The sequence below is a fragment of the Hylobates moloch genome, unplaced genomic scaffold (genome assembly GCF_009828535.3).
Source record: "Hylobates moloch isolate HMO894 unplaced genomic scaffold, HMol_V3 SCAFFOLD_1, whole genome shotgun sequence".
In the NCBI taxonomy this organism is placed as follows: Eukaryota; Metazoa; Chordata; class Mammalia; order Primates; family Hylobatidae; genus Hylobates; species Hylobates moloch.
The window spans coordinates 132,761,865-132,777,254 of record NW_026652276.1 but is presented as its reverse complement, the minus strand read 5'-3'; the positions used below and the strand labels follow the sequence as shown (position 1 = coordinate 132,777,254).

The window sequence follows — 15,390 nt, the reverse complement described above, 5'->3', positions numbered from 1 at the left end:
CTTGCCCAAGGTCACGAAGCTGGGAAGTGACAAACTTCAAATTCCACACTCAGAGTCATCCAGCTGTTTTCTCTTAGATCCGGGGCCGAGAACCCCTGTTTTCTTTCTTTCTTTTTTTCTTTTCTTTTCTTTTGTTTTCTTTCTTTCTCTTTCTTTTTTTTCTCTGTCTCTCTTTCTTTCTCTCTCTCTGTCTCTCCCTCCCTCCCTCCTTGTCTTTCTCTCTCTCTCTCTCTCTCTCTCGCTTTCTCTTCTCTTTTTCTCTTCTTTCTTTTCTTCTTTGACAGAGTCTCACTCCACCCGAGGTTGGAGTGCAGTGGAGCCATGTCGGCTCACTGCAACCTCTGTCTCCCGGGTTCAAGTGATTCTTCTGCCTCAGCTTCCCAAGTAACTGGGATTACAGGCGCCCACCACTATGCCTGGCTGATTTTTGTATCTTTAGTAGAGATGGGGTTTCACCATGTCGGCCAGGCTAGTCTCAAACTCCTGACCTCAGGTGATCCCCTGCCTCAGCCTCCCAGAGTGCTGGGATTACAGGTGTGAGCCACTGTGCCCGGCCTAGAGCCACTGTTTTCTGTTATTCTCCTGTGTCAGGTTTTGTTTCATTTTCAGCCCCTCTGTGACCACTCTTCCTCCTAGCTAATTTGGATTAATAAGGTGAAAAGAGGACTTGGAAGAATAGGACGCAAAAGTGTCACTGTTTTCAGAGAATATGATTGTCGGTTTGTTACACCTAAAGTTAAAAAAAAAAAATTATTCCCAGTAAGAGAATTAAGAAAACTGCCTAGTTACAAAATTAAAATAAAAAATTAGTCTTTTTTATATATATCAATAATAACCTGTGGAAATAAAAAAATTAAAAAAAACCATTAGAGAAAATATAATGGGATAAAACAAAGATCCCATTCATAATAAAAATCAAAAATATAAAATACTTAGAAATGTGGTGGTACAGTGAAGAAAATAATAAGACTTCAGTGAAGAATTTTTTTAACAAATACTTGAATCAGTGGAGAAACATGGCAAAGTGTTCTTGGGTGAGACATGTTGACAGTTCGAGGTACCCGTCCTTACCATGCTTCCGTGTGGTTGACTGCACTAGGTCTCAGCAGAGCTCTTTAATATTCTAGGTGTGGTTCCCACACCTGGCTGGACCTGGAATCCCAGAGAGCTTCAAGAAATGCTGAAGACGAGGCCACCGGAGACGCTAAATCAGAGTCTCTACAGGTGGAACTCCAATTTCTGAGAGTGGGACTCAAGCATTAATTTTTTTTTGAACTCCCAATGCCCCAAGGGCTTTTTGTAGAGCTCCCCCCATCCCACTTCAGTCAGAGAAGCTCCACTTTTACCCACTCTACTTTTGGGGGTTCCTACAGGATCTCATTTGAGAAAAGGAACACCCCCACCCCATACATTTTAAAAAGAAAAAATGTTTAGCTGGGCGCCGTGGCTCATGCCTGTAACCCCAGCACTTTGGGAGGCCAAGGCGGGCAGATCACCTGAGGTCAGGAGTTCAAGACCAGCCTGGCCAACATGGTGAAACACCATCTCTACTAAAAATACAAAAATTAGCCAGGCACAGTGGCACGCATCTGTAATCCCAGCTACTTGGGAGGCTGAGGCAGGAGAATCGCTTGAACCCGAGAGGCAGAAGCTGTAGTGAGCCGAGATTGCGCCACTGCACTCCAGCCTGGGCAACAGAGTGAGACTCCATCTCAAAAAAAAAAAAAGTTTCAAGACTTCTTATTTGAAGCAGATCCATCTCCAGGATGTACTGATAAGAAAAAAAAAGTAGGAATTGATAGGTAAAGTTGCTAACATTTCAGTGAAAATAACTAAGTATACACGTCTGCTCCTCTGTGTAGAGTGTCTAGAAGGGGACATAAGGAACAGAGGACAGCCTTCTCCTCCTGCCAACCAAAGATAAGAATGTTAAAGTTAACATGAGTTTAGTTTAAAATAAAATTTGGGAACGAAAATTTCAATATCATGAGAATATATAAACATTTTAAACAAAAGAATATTAAAACATATACACTCAAAAATAGATCAATATGTTAGAATAAAGCTCAGAAATAGAAATGTTATACAAAAGATATTTAAGATAACAGGCCAGTATTATAATTTAGTTGAGAAAAAAAGGATTTTTCTAGAAATGATACTGGCAGAGGGGGTTAATTATTTGCATGAAAAATAAAAGTAAATTCCAGGCAAGTTAAAGAGTGAAATGTATCATCACATAGGAGGCAGTGGGGGAAAAAAAAGTGAAATGTAAGAAATGAAATAATAAAAAGAACTTAGTGGATATTTGTTTGATTTTGGAGGCACTTTAGGAAAATTCTGCCAGATTGTACTACATTTTAAAAAAAAATTTTTTTTTTAACTTTTGTGTGCTTCAGTTTGGTCATAGACCAAATGAAAAGGCAAATCACAAACTAAAAAGAAAATCAGTTCCTATATATGATAAAGGGTTGATATGTTTTTATATGGAGAGTTCATATAAATCAATAAACAGAACACTAATACCCTGTACAAATAATAGACCTGTCAGGCATCGTTTCTGATGCCGTTCTCCGATGAAAGGAACCAGGGCTCCTCAGAGAAATGGCTGATGCGAGAACTGAGAAAATACATAGCACGGTAGGTCAAGCACAGTGGCTCACGCCTATAATCCCAGCACTTTCGGAGGCCGAAGTGAGCAGATCACTTGAGGTCAGATGAAGACCAGCCTGGCCAACATGGTAAAACCCCCATCTCTACTAAAAATACAAAGATTAGCCAGGCGTGGTGGTCCACACCTGTAATCCCAGCTACTCGGGAGGCTGAGGCAGGAGGATTGCATGAACCCAGGAGGCAGAGGTTGCAGTGAGCCGAGATCGTGCCACTGCACTCCAGCCCGGCCAACAGAGTGAGACTGTCTCAGAAAAAAAAAAAAAAAAAAAAAAAGCAAATGAGATGCTCACTTCAGCATTATTTATAGCAGTGGCTACTGGGAACAGCCTTAAAAATGACCAGCAGCAGGAAAACGGTATATTATGTGCATCAACATGATGGATGGATGGATACTGTGGGCTGCCTTGAATGCCAGGAAGACCCAGGCTTTTCCCTTGGTCTCTTGATCTGAATTTGACCCTCAAGCAGACAGAGTACAGTTCCCAATCGAGGAGTGGCTGCTGCTTATATCTCCAACCTCATCTTTAACATCTGGCTTCTTGATACCTTGTCCTAGAGAAGTAGCCAACTGAACGTCAGGTACCCACCCCACTCCCAGGAAGCCAGGCTGTTTCTTAACTCCCTGGCCTTGCTTAGGTTTCCTCTCATCCGTATTGAACCAAGCACTTCTGTGCATCCTCTGAGACCCAAGTCAGGCATTGCCTCCTCCGAGAAGCCTTCCCTGACCACCTTTCCCTGTGCTGTGTTGGTTTCAGTATGTGTGTTTGTTTTTGCACCTACTCTCTGCTCTTGTCTGTTTTTTAGTCTGTCTCTCAGAGCAGGAGTTGCATTTTATTCATCTCCGGATTTCCTGCATAGTAAGTGCTCAGTAAATGTATGTTGAGTTTTTGTTAAATATTTGGGTAAGACCCTTAGGTCTTTTTTTTTTTTTTTTTTTTTTTTGTAGTAAGATTTGGAACCCATAAGCTTCAACAAGGGTGATTTTTGTGTCACGCTGCCCCTGATTTCCAAACGTGTTGCTGACTTACTCTTAATATTGGTGGCAGGGTGATATGCACATGAAATGTGGAAGAGTTAGGAGAGTGAGAACCATGCCACAGTCCTAACTCCGTGGGAGTCAAGTCAGAGAATCTCAATCCCGTTTCAAAGGGCCACGGTCAATGTTGGGTTTTACTTCCCACCAACTCTTAAACTCATTTTCTTCCTTCCACTTGCAGGAGAAAAGGATGTCATTATCTTAGGGGATTTTGGCCAAGGGCCAGACAGCAATGACTATGATATCCTGAGGAAAGAAAAGTTCCACCACCTGATCCCCGCGCACACCTTCACCAACATCAGCACCAAGAACCCTCAAGGCTGGAAATCTCTGGACAACATCTGGATCAGTAAAAGCTTAAAGAAGGTCTTCACAGGTGAGGCAGAACTCACTTGTCCTTTCTCCTGTTCAGGAATGGAGTGAGAGAAACATGTCTGAACTGACAGAAGTGATCTCACCTCCTCTGAGGCATACGTAGGGTTGTGGTTTAGATGACTGTGTAACTGTCATTCAATCAAAGATGGAATCCAGGCATCCAGGCCCCTGTCAATCCTGCACTAAGGACCACACAGGGCTTTCTAGCCATTCTGTAATTGTTTTTGTAACTATTCGTTATTTAATTATATTCAAATATACCTCCTGCTTCATAGATTTCTAAATCCTCATTTTAAAAATGCTGTTACTTTCTCATAAGCTTCTGTAATTTTTTCTTTTTTACCCTTTCTGTAGAAAGAATTTCTACCCCTAAACCCCTTAGTGTCTTTTGCTTTGCAAAATTGGACCTTTGCTTTGGACTCGGGATGTCTTTATGAGGCGTGTGTCTCTGTTTCGTGATCAGATTCACAGCAGTGCGTGTATGAGGACAGGTCAGCCCATGTGCCCATGTGTGTCTGGATGGACAGGAGGCCTGGCCTCTGGGTGCTTTCATTGCCTAAATGCAGAAACCCTCATTTACGTGGAAAATTAAATTGGCCGAGACCTTTCATATGCACAGGCAAATGCACAGGCACCTTCCAGCTACCTGAGGCAGCCTCTCCGGGCACCCCGGCCTGCAGACATGCGGTGTGACCCTCCACCTGCCAATCCAGGACCCCCGCCCCGCCGCACCCAACGCCCCCCCATCCTGATTCCTGGTCTCTTTCCTTCCTCTCCCTTCAGGTCACTGGGCTGTGGTGAGAGAAGGCCTCACGAACCCTTGGATTCCGGATAACTGGTCTTGGGGTGGGGTGGCTTCTGAACACTGCCCGGTGCTAGCCGAGCTCTACACTGAAAAGGACTGGAGCAAGAAGGACGCCCCTCGGAACGGCAGCGGGGTGGCCTTGGAGCGAAGTGAAGCCAACATCAAGCATGAGCGATGATGACACCAAATCCATGCGTCCACCCCGGGACCCAGGAGGGCACAGCCAAGGAGTGAGCCCTGCGGGGTGACGCTTCAGGGCAGAACTGCCTTTTAATTTTTATTCTCAGAGCATCAGCACTTGAGGCCTTGCCCCACACCTTCTCTGTGGACCATTCAGGACCTCCAGTGAGGGTGGCGTGCCAGGCGCGTACCCCACCAGGTGGGCAAAGCAGAAACCTGCGGGGATCAGAGACGCCTTTTATCTCTGGATGCCACGGACCTGAGCGGCATTGGGCTGGCTGTCCGCTGCTGACTGGATGGCAGCACAAGGACAATATGAGCAGAGGGAGGAGAAGAAGGGGTGCTCAGGCTGCGGGCCACAGTCCAGCAGCGCCAGAAGCACACATTTCTGACCACCAGGCTGTGACGTTCCTGCTGCGCATTACAGAAAGCTTTTAACTGTGATCAGGCACTCTGCTCAGATACATTGAGTGGCGATTTTTAGTTTTGTTTTGAAAAAATAAACAGATTAACCTGCCTCGCTGCAGTGAGAGCATGGGACAAGTCCGCAACGGCCCTCCCCCTGCCCCCTCCCCCCGCCCCCCGACACGTAGTGTGTATTTGCACCATGGCAGGTGCCTCTGTATGGAGCTAGGGTCAAGCCCTGACCGGCTTCACCTCCCCTGCGCCTTTTGTGTCCCCACCTTGAGGCCTTGCAGAGGCACCTCTCAAGCCCCCATCAACTTGCCTGGACCTCTGTGAAGCCTCTCTTGTCATCTCCCCTTCCCAGCGCTCCTTCATCCCCTGCCTCCTTCACCAGCCTGGCTTTTGCCTGGAGCACCATTTGTTTAGTTCTCTTTGCAGGACAAGAATCCTCTCAGGGTGGTATCACCTCCTCCCTCCTCCCCACTCACTCCAGTTTTTAGCCCGGAGCCTCCTGTGGTTGACTATCAGGAATGTGTGCTGTGTCAGGATACACAGGAAGTTAGACCTCAGAGTATCATGGAGAGTGCCCCTCCTAGTGGCTTGAGGTAGGGACAGTTGGTTGTGGGGCTGGAGAGAGGTTGTGGGGAGGAAGCGAGGATGCGTGCCTGCCACTAGGCATCTGCATCCCCGAGCCCAAGCCAGGAGGGATTTCCCTTAGGCAACACCATCCCAGGGAGATCTGCCGCAATTCGCGTTTCACAGCTGAAGAAGCTGAGGCTTAGAGAGCTCGACCTCCTCAAGGTCACACTACTGGGTCAATAGAGGGGATGCAGACTCAGGTTTTGCTGTGTGCTCACATTTCAACTTTATGTTTAACATGAATGGAAAAATATGAAAGTAAATAGTGAAAAGGTGAGTTATGAGCTTAGATTACCTAGATTATCCCAGTATCCCATGGAAGCTGAGGACTTATTCCACTTTCCACACCGAACACTAAATGTGGACCAGTATCAAGAACCCTCCTGTCTCCAAGCAGTGTAAACCCAGTGGCTTCTCTGACCTGGAGCTGATGGGCCATGAAGGGGGCCCATTTTTCCGCAAAGGCCATCCTTTTGGGGCCACCTGGCTCCAAGGAGCATCGCTGGTCTTGGGGACGGGAAGGGAACCCTCTTCCAGGAGCTCTAAGGGTACTTGGGAATCAGTTGTGTCCATTCTGAGGTCTCTCCAGTGGGAGGGCGGCAGCTCCTGTCCCTGGGTTCAGGCTGTGCTTCTGGAAGCATCGAAATGGGATGTCTGAGCCTTGAGGGAAAGCAGCAGGGTTAGCATTAAAGTCAAGAGGGGCAGCTTAGGATGCTACCAGGGAGCGCATCATTTCTGGTGCCTCATCTAAAGGTAAAACCTCCCCTACATTCACCAGCCGGATGTCCCAAATCCCTTTAGCCAGATTGCTTTTTGCAACCAAAGCTGTGGACAGAAAAGCCTCCTTAAGTGAGCTGAGGGGAAAGGAAATCCAATCAGATGACCTTTGTGTTCGTAATCGGGCTTGAGCCAGAGGCTGGGGAGCTGAGTCCCAGCCAAACCTCACTGGCCCTTTTGCTTTTCACACCCAGGGCTCAGTGGCCCAGGAAGTGTGCTGGGCAGCCTGTTCTTACTCCAGCTCAACCCATTGGGTGTTGGCTGTTTTGGTTTTAGTTGTTGCTTTGTATTTTGTTGTTTTAATTAATAGGCTTTATTTATAAGAGCAGTTTTATGTTTACAGAAAAATTAGGCACAAAGGGATTCCCATATCCCCCCTCTTCTTTGCATATTTCCCCCTCTAATTAGCATGTTGCATTAGCGTGGCACTTTGTTACAACTGATGAACTTGTATTCATTATTATTAGCTACAGTGTTCATAGTTTATATTAAAGTTCACTCTTTGTGTTGTGCATCCTATGGGTTTTGACAAATGTAGAATGACATGTATCACCATGCTACAGAATCATTCAGAATAGTTCCTCTGATCTAAAAATGCCCTTGTGGTGGGACATGGTGGCTCGAGCCCGTAATCCCAGCACTTTGGGAGGTGGAGGCGGGCAGATCATTTGAGGTCAGGAGTTCGAGACCAGCCTGACCAACATGGTAAAACCCCGTCTCTACTAAAAATACAAAATGTAGCCGGATGTGGTGGCGCATGCCTGTAATCCCAGCTACTCAGAGGCTGAAGCACGAGAATTGCTTGAACCTGGGAGGTAGAGGTTTCAGTGAGCTGAGATCATGCCATTGTACTCCAGCCTGGGCAACAAGAGCGAAACTCTGTCTAAAAAAATACCTTTGTTCTCCACCTATTCACCCATGCCTCCCTCCCCATAACCCGTGACAATCACTGACTGCTCTTTTCACCATCTCCATAGTTTTGTCTTTTCCAGGGTGTCATTTGGTAGGAATTATAGAGTATGCAGCCTGTTCACGTGAGCTTCTACCCCTAGCCACATGCATTTAAGGTTGCTCTGTGTCTTTCTGTGGCCTGATAGCTCCGTTCTTTTTCCCGCTGAGTCATGTTCCGCTGTGTGGAATTGACCTGCCTCCCTTGGATTGTTTCTGTGCCTTCCCCAGAGCTTCCTCCCACCCCAGCTCCAGCTCTACCCACAAATGCGGCATTTCTGAGTCTACCTCTTCCATTCTCCCTCTCCATTCTTTTCTTGCTTCTCCATCTTCCAAGATTGTCTGAGAAGGGGCCTGTGAAGGACTTTGTTGGAGAAGCCAGGGGGAGTCCCCTGCTGCTGAACCGGAGTTGGGAGGGGAAGAAGGGATTAAGTACCAGAAAAGCTCTTACAGTCCCACAGGCGCTGACTGGGAGCCCATGGCATTCTCCCCACTCTCCCTGTCATAGGAGAACCGCAGGCAGCCAACTGTCCCTTCCTGGCCCCAATGGAACCTCTCTCCTCTCCTGCCCATTGTCTACCACAGATCAGAGATGGCATTTCTGTGCTGGGGTGGGGCCCCAGCCATCTCTATCAGCTCTGCCGGCACTGCAGGGGTGACTGACTAGAGGCCAGAAGCCCTCCTGGGCCTCAAGTAACTAGGCCCAAGCTTTGACTCCCTCATGGCTGCTCTAGGGACTGCAAGGGAGGACACGGGCTTGTCCTTTCCTAAAGGGCTGCTTTCTTCCAAAGTCAAGGGGATGCTATTTTCTTCTTTGTGTTTCTTTGGTTCTGACATCAGAATTCTCAGTGCAGATGACATCGCCTTCTGGAATGGCTGAGAATCCTAACACCTGGGTTTTCGGTTCTGCCCAGCGTGGCTTAAGACTCCACCCTCTGTGCAGGGGAGATAAGTGAATCTCACCTGAGACAGCCACAGGGTTTGTTTTCTGGGGAAAGGAATTAATGACTTGAACAGCACTCACAGGTCTTAAACTCAGCACACAGTTTCAAAAACCCCGTGCCCCCACTTATTGACCCCTTACGGTTCTAAGCACTTCATACTTTAAACTGACTTCATCCTCAGAACAGTGCAATCAAGTTGGTCCTATTATCTTTCTTCTGTTCCTTTTACAGAGGAGGAAACTGAGGCATGGAGAAGGTAACCAGGCTAGGGCTGTACAAGGAGAAAGGGCAGAGCCAGAATGCCTGCCCACCGGCATTGCGCTTCTACCAGCACGCCCTGCAGCCAGAGGCAAAGTGCCTCTGCCTGGGCTTAGTTGGACATAAACTCTTACACTACAGACAGAGTGGGTGGCACTTCTCCCATGAGGACCCCGGGTGTGTTGTCACTGCTCCATGGCTACATGCCCAGGATTTGGAGGCAGCAAGCCTGGCTTCTGTCCCAGCTCTCTGTGTCATAGCTGCTGGTCCCTGCACGTTCAAGTTGTCTAGCAAAGTCCAAGTTTTCTTGTCTATTAAGTGAGGACAAAAACTCTCTGAGAAGGTTGTGAAAAATAAACATCTGCCCAGCTCTCAGGGCATCTGACCGCAGGGCCAGTGGTATGACACTGCAGGGGAGCCATTTGTTTCAAATGCTCTGACACATCATAAGGGCTCACTAAGTGGCAGCATTTCTAAAAATAATCTTTCACTGCTTATTTCTTAGTGTTTACATTTTATCCCCAGGCTCTCTCTGCTCCTTACAAGCTTTGTGGTTTCCCAATAGCATGTAATTCTATACTTTCCACTGGTCAATTTGGGCCCTCGGAAGTAGGGACCCCTGGGCCAGTGGTACGTGTCACATGCACTGATTATTGAGAAAAACCCAAAGGCTGTCTGAGGGCCAAAAACTGCTGCTCCCAGGCTCCAGCTGTTCGTGGTAGAGAAACTCAATAAAGCTTCTCTGGGGACCACACACAGCACCTTGGATTTACCATGAGCACAAGGACAGGCGGCCACTGGGTGAATTCCTGTGGGGAGGGACAACCAACATTCCCTGGGATGGTCACTGAATTTGGCAGGCCCAGCCTCTCCAAGGAGTGTCCGCAGAGCAGCCTGCATGAGCAGACACATTGTGAGTGGTGGTGTGAGGGGCTTGGGAAGGGTAGGCCATGCAGTCAGAGGGCAGATCATTGTGCTTCTAGAGGAGTCAGCCAGGAGAGGATTGGAAATGACTTAAGAGCTCGTGCCTCGGCATGATCCACCACTGCATCCTGGAGAGAAAACCCCCCTGAGAGGGGCAGTGTTTGCAAAGGGATGCTTTGTTGGTGCATGAATTGAGGTTTGAGGGTGAATGAGCAAAGGTGTTGGCCATGCACAGTTGTGAGGACGTGTACAGAAAGACACATGCTCATGTGTGCACACCAGATACCTTAGTGTACTGTGCTTCATTAATGGGCTTAAGCAGCCTGAGGCCTGTTGGATTTCTGGGTGCCGGCTGACAAGTCCTAGGGCTGGGCTAGTGCAAGGCTGCATTAGCAGTTCAGTGCCTGGAGATGTTTTCTTGTTTTCTTGGGCTTGATTCCTACTTATCCCCCCTCAGTAAAGGAATACTTGGATGTTTCACTTTGAAATGCTAAAAATAAGGACAATCCAACTCAGTATGGCCTTGAGGTGTGATTTCTAAAGTGATTTGGATGGAGCCATCACTTGGATCTGAGTGGCTCGTTGGTACAGAACTCTCTCTCTGGGCCAGGCTGGAAGTTGCAGTGAACCGTCATTCAGAGCCTCTGGGACCAGGCTGACACTGGACACTTCCTTCCTAGGAACTTCATGAACAGCACCTTCTCCAGCCTGCCCACTTAGCAGCTGGCCGGTTAGAATAAATTAAATAAGGGAAATGAGGGAGAGAGGAAGGGGGAGGGGAGCGAATGATCAAAGCCAAAGCATCCATCCATCCATCCATCCATCCATCCATCCATCCATCTGTCCATCCATCCAGCTCATATGTACTGAAGGCCTAATGTGTACCCGACACTTCACAGGATAATCTCTTTTGTGTGAAGCTTACAGTTTAGCAGGGAAGACAGAATTCATTATTCATAGCTATTGACATTATTACAAGTAACAATTATTAAAAAGCTATCTGAAAAAGTTGCATGGAAATTTAGGGGGAAAAAAGCCCCGATTTAAGATAAATAATCCAGTTCAGTAAACAGTTTTAAAATTAGGACCCCCAAAAAACAGTGCTGACTCCTGAAATGGAGGCCACATGTGTTTGAACAAATTAAAGGCCACCGTGGATGAGCATAGCATGCGAGGCCTGCGCTCCCACGCTCCCGCCCTCCCACTCTTTCATGCTCCCATGCTCCCACTCTCCTGTGCTCTCATGCTCCCACTCTCTCACGCTCTCCTGCTCCCATGCTCCCCCTCTCCTGCGCTCCCGTGTTCCCATGCTCCCCCTCTCCTGCGCTCCCGTGTTCCCATGCTCCCACTCTCTCACGCTCCCATGCTCCCCCTCTCCCATGCTCCCATGCTCCTGTGCTCCCATGCTCCCCCTCTCCTATGCTCCCATGATCCCACTCTCTCACACTCCCATGCTCCCCCTCTCTCATGCTCCCATGCTCCTGTGCTCCCATGCTCCCCCTCTCCCGCGCTTCTGAGCTCCCGCACTCCCATGCTTCCCGCACTCCACCATTGTGCCATGTGCTGTCGGCCCTGTTCCTATCATGTCTTCTCACAAGACTTTCAGGATTAAGCAATTCCTGGCCAAGAAACAAAAAATTGTCCCATTCCCCAGTGGATTCAGACGAAAACCGGTAATAAAGCCAGGTACTGGCCAGGCGTGATGGCGCACACCTGGAGTCCCAGCTATTTGGGAGGCAGAGGCAGGAGGATTGCTTGAGTCTGTGAGTTCCAGGCTGCAGTGAGCTGTGATGGCAAAAACCATCAGGTACAACTCCCAGGAGAGACGTTGGAGCAGAACCAAGCTGGGCCTCTTGGGAACTGGGTCTGAGATGCACACATATTGATGCAAGATCCCTAGTGTCTGACCTCATCAAGCCAAAAACATCACCACTATTGGGACAGTTCAACATGTTCATGAAAAGGATTTTTCTCTTGTTTTTCTCTTTGTTCCTATGCTCTGAACTTGTAGTTTAGCTCAGTAATAAATATGTAAGATTTTTTTTTGAGCTGCTAAAAGAATAAAGTTCTCCACAGGACTCGTAGAGAACCATGCAGGCAGAGGTGGGCTGGAGTCAGCTCCTACTTGCTCATAGGAGCTGATTGTTCAAGTTTCAGGAATTTTGCCAGCCAGCTGCTAGTTATTGGTAGCTTAGCTTTGCCCTTGGTGGGAGTATTTACACCATGGAGATTGACAAAGGCTACAAATCAGAACACTCTCCACTGACAGCTCGTTGTTAGACATTTACCAGCACATCACCAAGGCCAGGGCTTGGTTCTTCAGTGCAAAACATGGGTGGAGACCCAGCTCCTCCATATGTGGGAAGAAATCCAGAGGATGGAGATGCTTCAGTCTTGAAAGACACGGCCTGTCACCTTGTATGAACAAAGTCTCGAAACCACACAAACTGCCAAACTATACTGAGGGAGAAGCCCAGACTCCTCATTGAGCCTTGCAATTTTTAAAGCATGGATTCTGTTATTTTAAAATGAAAACAAGTACCCTCTTCTGCAGTCAGTTCAGAGTCTTGACTGCCCTTCTAGCACCCTTCCTCTTTGCTGACCCTGAGCCTTAGCCTGTGCTTTTCCTCCTGCCTAAAATCTTCTATCCACTGGAATCCACCCAATCCAGAAACCCTTCCCAATCCCCGCCCCAACCTCCACCTCCAGGGTCTTCTGCAACCGCTCCATCCCATGCTGGTTCCCAGCCTGCCTCGACGCCAGTGGTCCTAAACGTCCACGGGATTTCCTTGGCACTTATTTACTCACTGTCTTGCCTTGTTACTTAACATCGGATGGAGGTTCAAGTGGTTTCCAATGGGGAGAGGTGCATTTTGCAATGTCTGGAGACATTGTTGGTTGTCACAGCTGGGGTGATGGTGCTACTGGCCATCTAGTGGGTAGAGCCCAGGGATGCTGCTAACATCTTACAACGCAGACAACCCTTGCTCCTCCAACAAGTCTGACCCCAAATGTCAATAGTGCAGAGGTTAGGAAGCCCTGTTGTACGCTAGTGACCACATCCTAGTTCAAACTTACTCTCCAAAGAACCAAGCACAGAGCCAGGCATGTCATAGACCTTCAATTGTTTGAGGCAAGTGTGCCTTCGCTCACCTCAGGGCTTATTTCCAGAACACATTTCTTCTACCATGATTACCACCCACTCCCACCTCCCTCCTCCCTCTTCCAAACCCTGATTGAAAATATAAACAAGTACGAGTTACATAAATTGATAGATAACAAGAACGGGTTATCAATAGAAGCCTGCAGCATCAGAGGTGCACCTGCATCTTCTGGGTACTGTAGGGCTTGCATGCCTTTCCAGAAATGTGCCTTCTAAGCCTCTGCAAGCTGAACCCTGTTGTCTGTCTGGCTACCTCCCAGTGGCTTTACTTCTGTCCTTCATCAACTTAGCTGTTGTCATACAGATTGCAGAGGCATTCTTGCTGCACAGAAGCCAGATATAGTTGTAAGAATAATTTATGGATGGTTCCATCCATCCACATTAAAAAATAGTTCTTTATCAGCTGGGAGCAGTGGTTCATGCCTGTAATCCCAGCACTTTGGGAAGCCAAGACGGGCAGGTCACCTGAGGTCAGGAGTTCAAGACCAGCCTGGCCAACATGGTGAAACCCTGTCTCTACTAAAAATACAAAAATTAGCCAGATATGGTGCTGGGCTTGTAATCCCAGCTATTTGGGAGGCTGAGGTGGGAGAATCACTTGAACCCAGGAGGCAGAGATTGCAATGAGCCGATATCATGCCATCCCACTCCAGCCTGGGTGACACAGCAAGAATCAATCTCAAAAAAAAAGTTCTTTATCATCTGTAGTGGGTCAGGCACTGTACTAAGCATGAGTGAGGCTGTATCTTTGACAGCCATAGGACACTAACCACTAACCAATCAGATCAGACACTAGACTAGGAGCTGGGCCAGGGAGACAGACAGACAGACACGGACACACCCAGGCAGACGACGATACTAGGAAGGGGCAAGGCAAAGGCCCCAGTGAAAGGCAGCGCCACCACGGGCAGGCGCTGTTCTGGCCCCATCCTGGAGAACGGGGCTGGCAGAAGCTTGTGGCCCTCCTAGGAAGGCCCGTTACCAACTGTCCCCAGAGACTCTGGGGATGAATCAGGTATGGCCCAAGCTTGTGGGAAAATTGCAAATCAACACTGCATCCTGGAAAAACACTTTGGTTTGCCCTCAAGTCACTGTCCTTTCATTTCTCTTCTGACCACAGTGAGTCCCCCGTGTGAGGATGACTGGGTGGAGGTGGCGTCTTGCTGGCTGATTGCCTTCCAGTGGAGCAGGGACCATCTCTTAGGTGGACAATGAAGGCAAATTTAAATTTTTCAAAGAATTTGTCAGCCACATTAGAATTGGTATTTATCAAGGGCATATTAGGGCCAGAAGTTATATTAGAAATTTTATGAATATTTCTCATATAGTTCTCCAGACAATGCAATGAAACATGGCTTAGTACCCGCAGTGCCAGGGCTCAGAGATGAACAATTTTCCAGAAGCCAGTAGCGGAAGTGGGAGCTGAAAACAGCCTAACTCCAAAGCTCGTGTTCTTTTTGTTTTTTGTTTTTTTTTTTTTGAGATGGAGTCTTGTTCTGTCACCCAGGCTGGAGTGCAGCGACACAATCTCAACTGCAACCTCTGCCTCCCAGGTTAAAGCGATTCCCTTGCCTCAGCCTCCTGAGTAGCTGGGACTACAGGTGCGTGCCACCATGCCCGGCTAATTTTTGTATTTTTAGTAAAGATGGGGTTTCACCGTGTTGGCCAGGCTGGTCTTGAACTCCTGACCTCAGGTGATCAGCCCGCCTTGGCCTCCCAAAGTGCTGGGTTTACAGGTGTAAGCCACCATGCCCAGCCAAAGCCAGAATTCTTAGCCCATACTTTTACTCTATTTCTCTTTCTCTCTCTCTCTCTCTCTGTGTGTGTGTGTGTGTGTAACAAAAGAACATTTTTGTTTTCATTCTTAAATATATTCTTAATTTTCTGCAATGAATATGAAAGCATCAATTTGGTAATCAGAAAGGACATAATATAATCACGAGCACAAAGCTGAGTTAAGAAAAACGGACAGAACTGACTTCCCTTCATCCTGCAGCCTGCAGGCCCCTTCCTCCCCTGGGGGTGCTGCTGCTCCAGACCTTTCCTATCTCATCTTTCCTTAGGGAGCTGTCTTGAGAGAGAGAGGCTGAGACGCTGGTCTCCCCCCCGCCGCAGGTCCTGAAGGTGGTGACTTATCCAAGCAGAGCCCCAGGCACCACTCCCTTCTTCAAAAGTTATCAGAACAACCCTCAGGCAACTTCTTCCGGGTCAGCCCAACGGCCTTTTCCACACCCCTGGGCCCAGCCTCAGGTGTCTGGGGTATTTC

The 15,390-nt window shown here is 47.9% G+C and overlaps 1 protein-coding gene across 1 annotated transcript in view; it reads left to right on the top strand.

Annotated features, from left to right (window-relative positions):
• The window catches only part of EEPD1 (endonuclease/exonuclease/phosphatase family domain containing 1), a 146,964-nt gene extending 139,563 nt beyond the window's left edge, over positions 1–7,401 (top strand). The window contains exons 7-8 of the mRNA XM_032758324.2: positions 3,888–4,082; positions 4,865–7,401. Of these exons, the coding sequence (XP_032614215.1) occupies positions 3,888–4,082; positions 4,865–5,064 (395 nt within the window). The 3' untranslated portion in view covers positions 5,065–7,401. The remainder of the gene's footprint in view (positions 1–3,887; positions 4,083–4,864) is intronic.
• Positions 7,402–15,390: the final 7,989 nt, after the last annotated feature.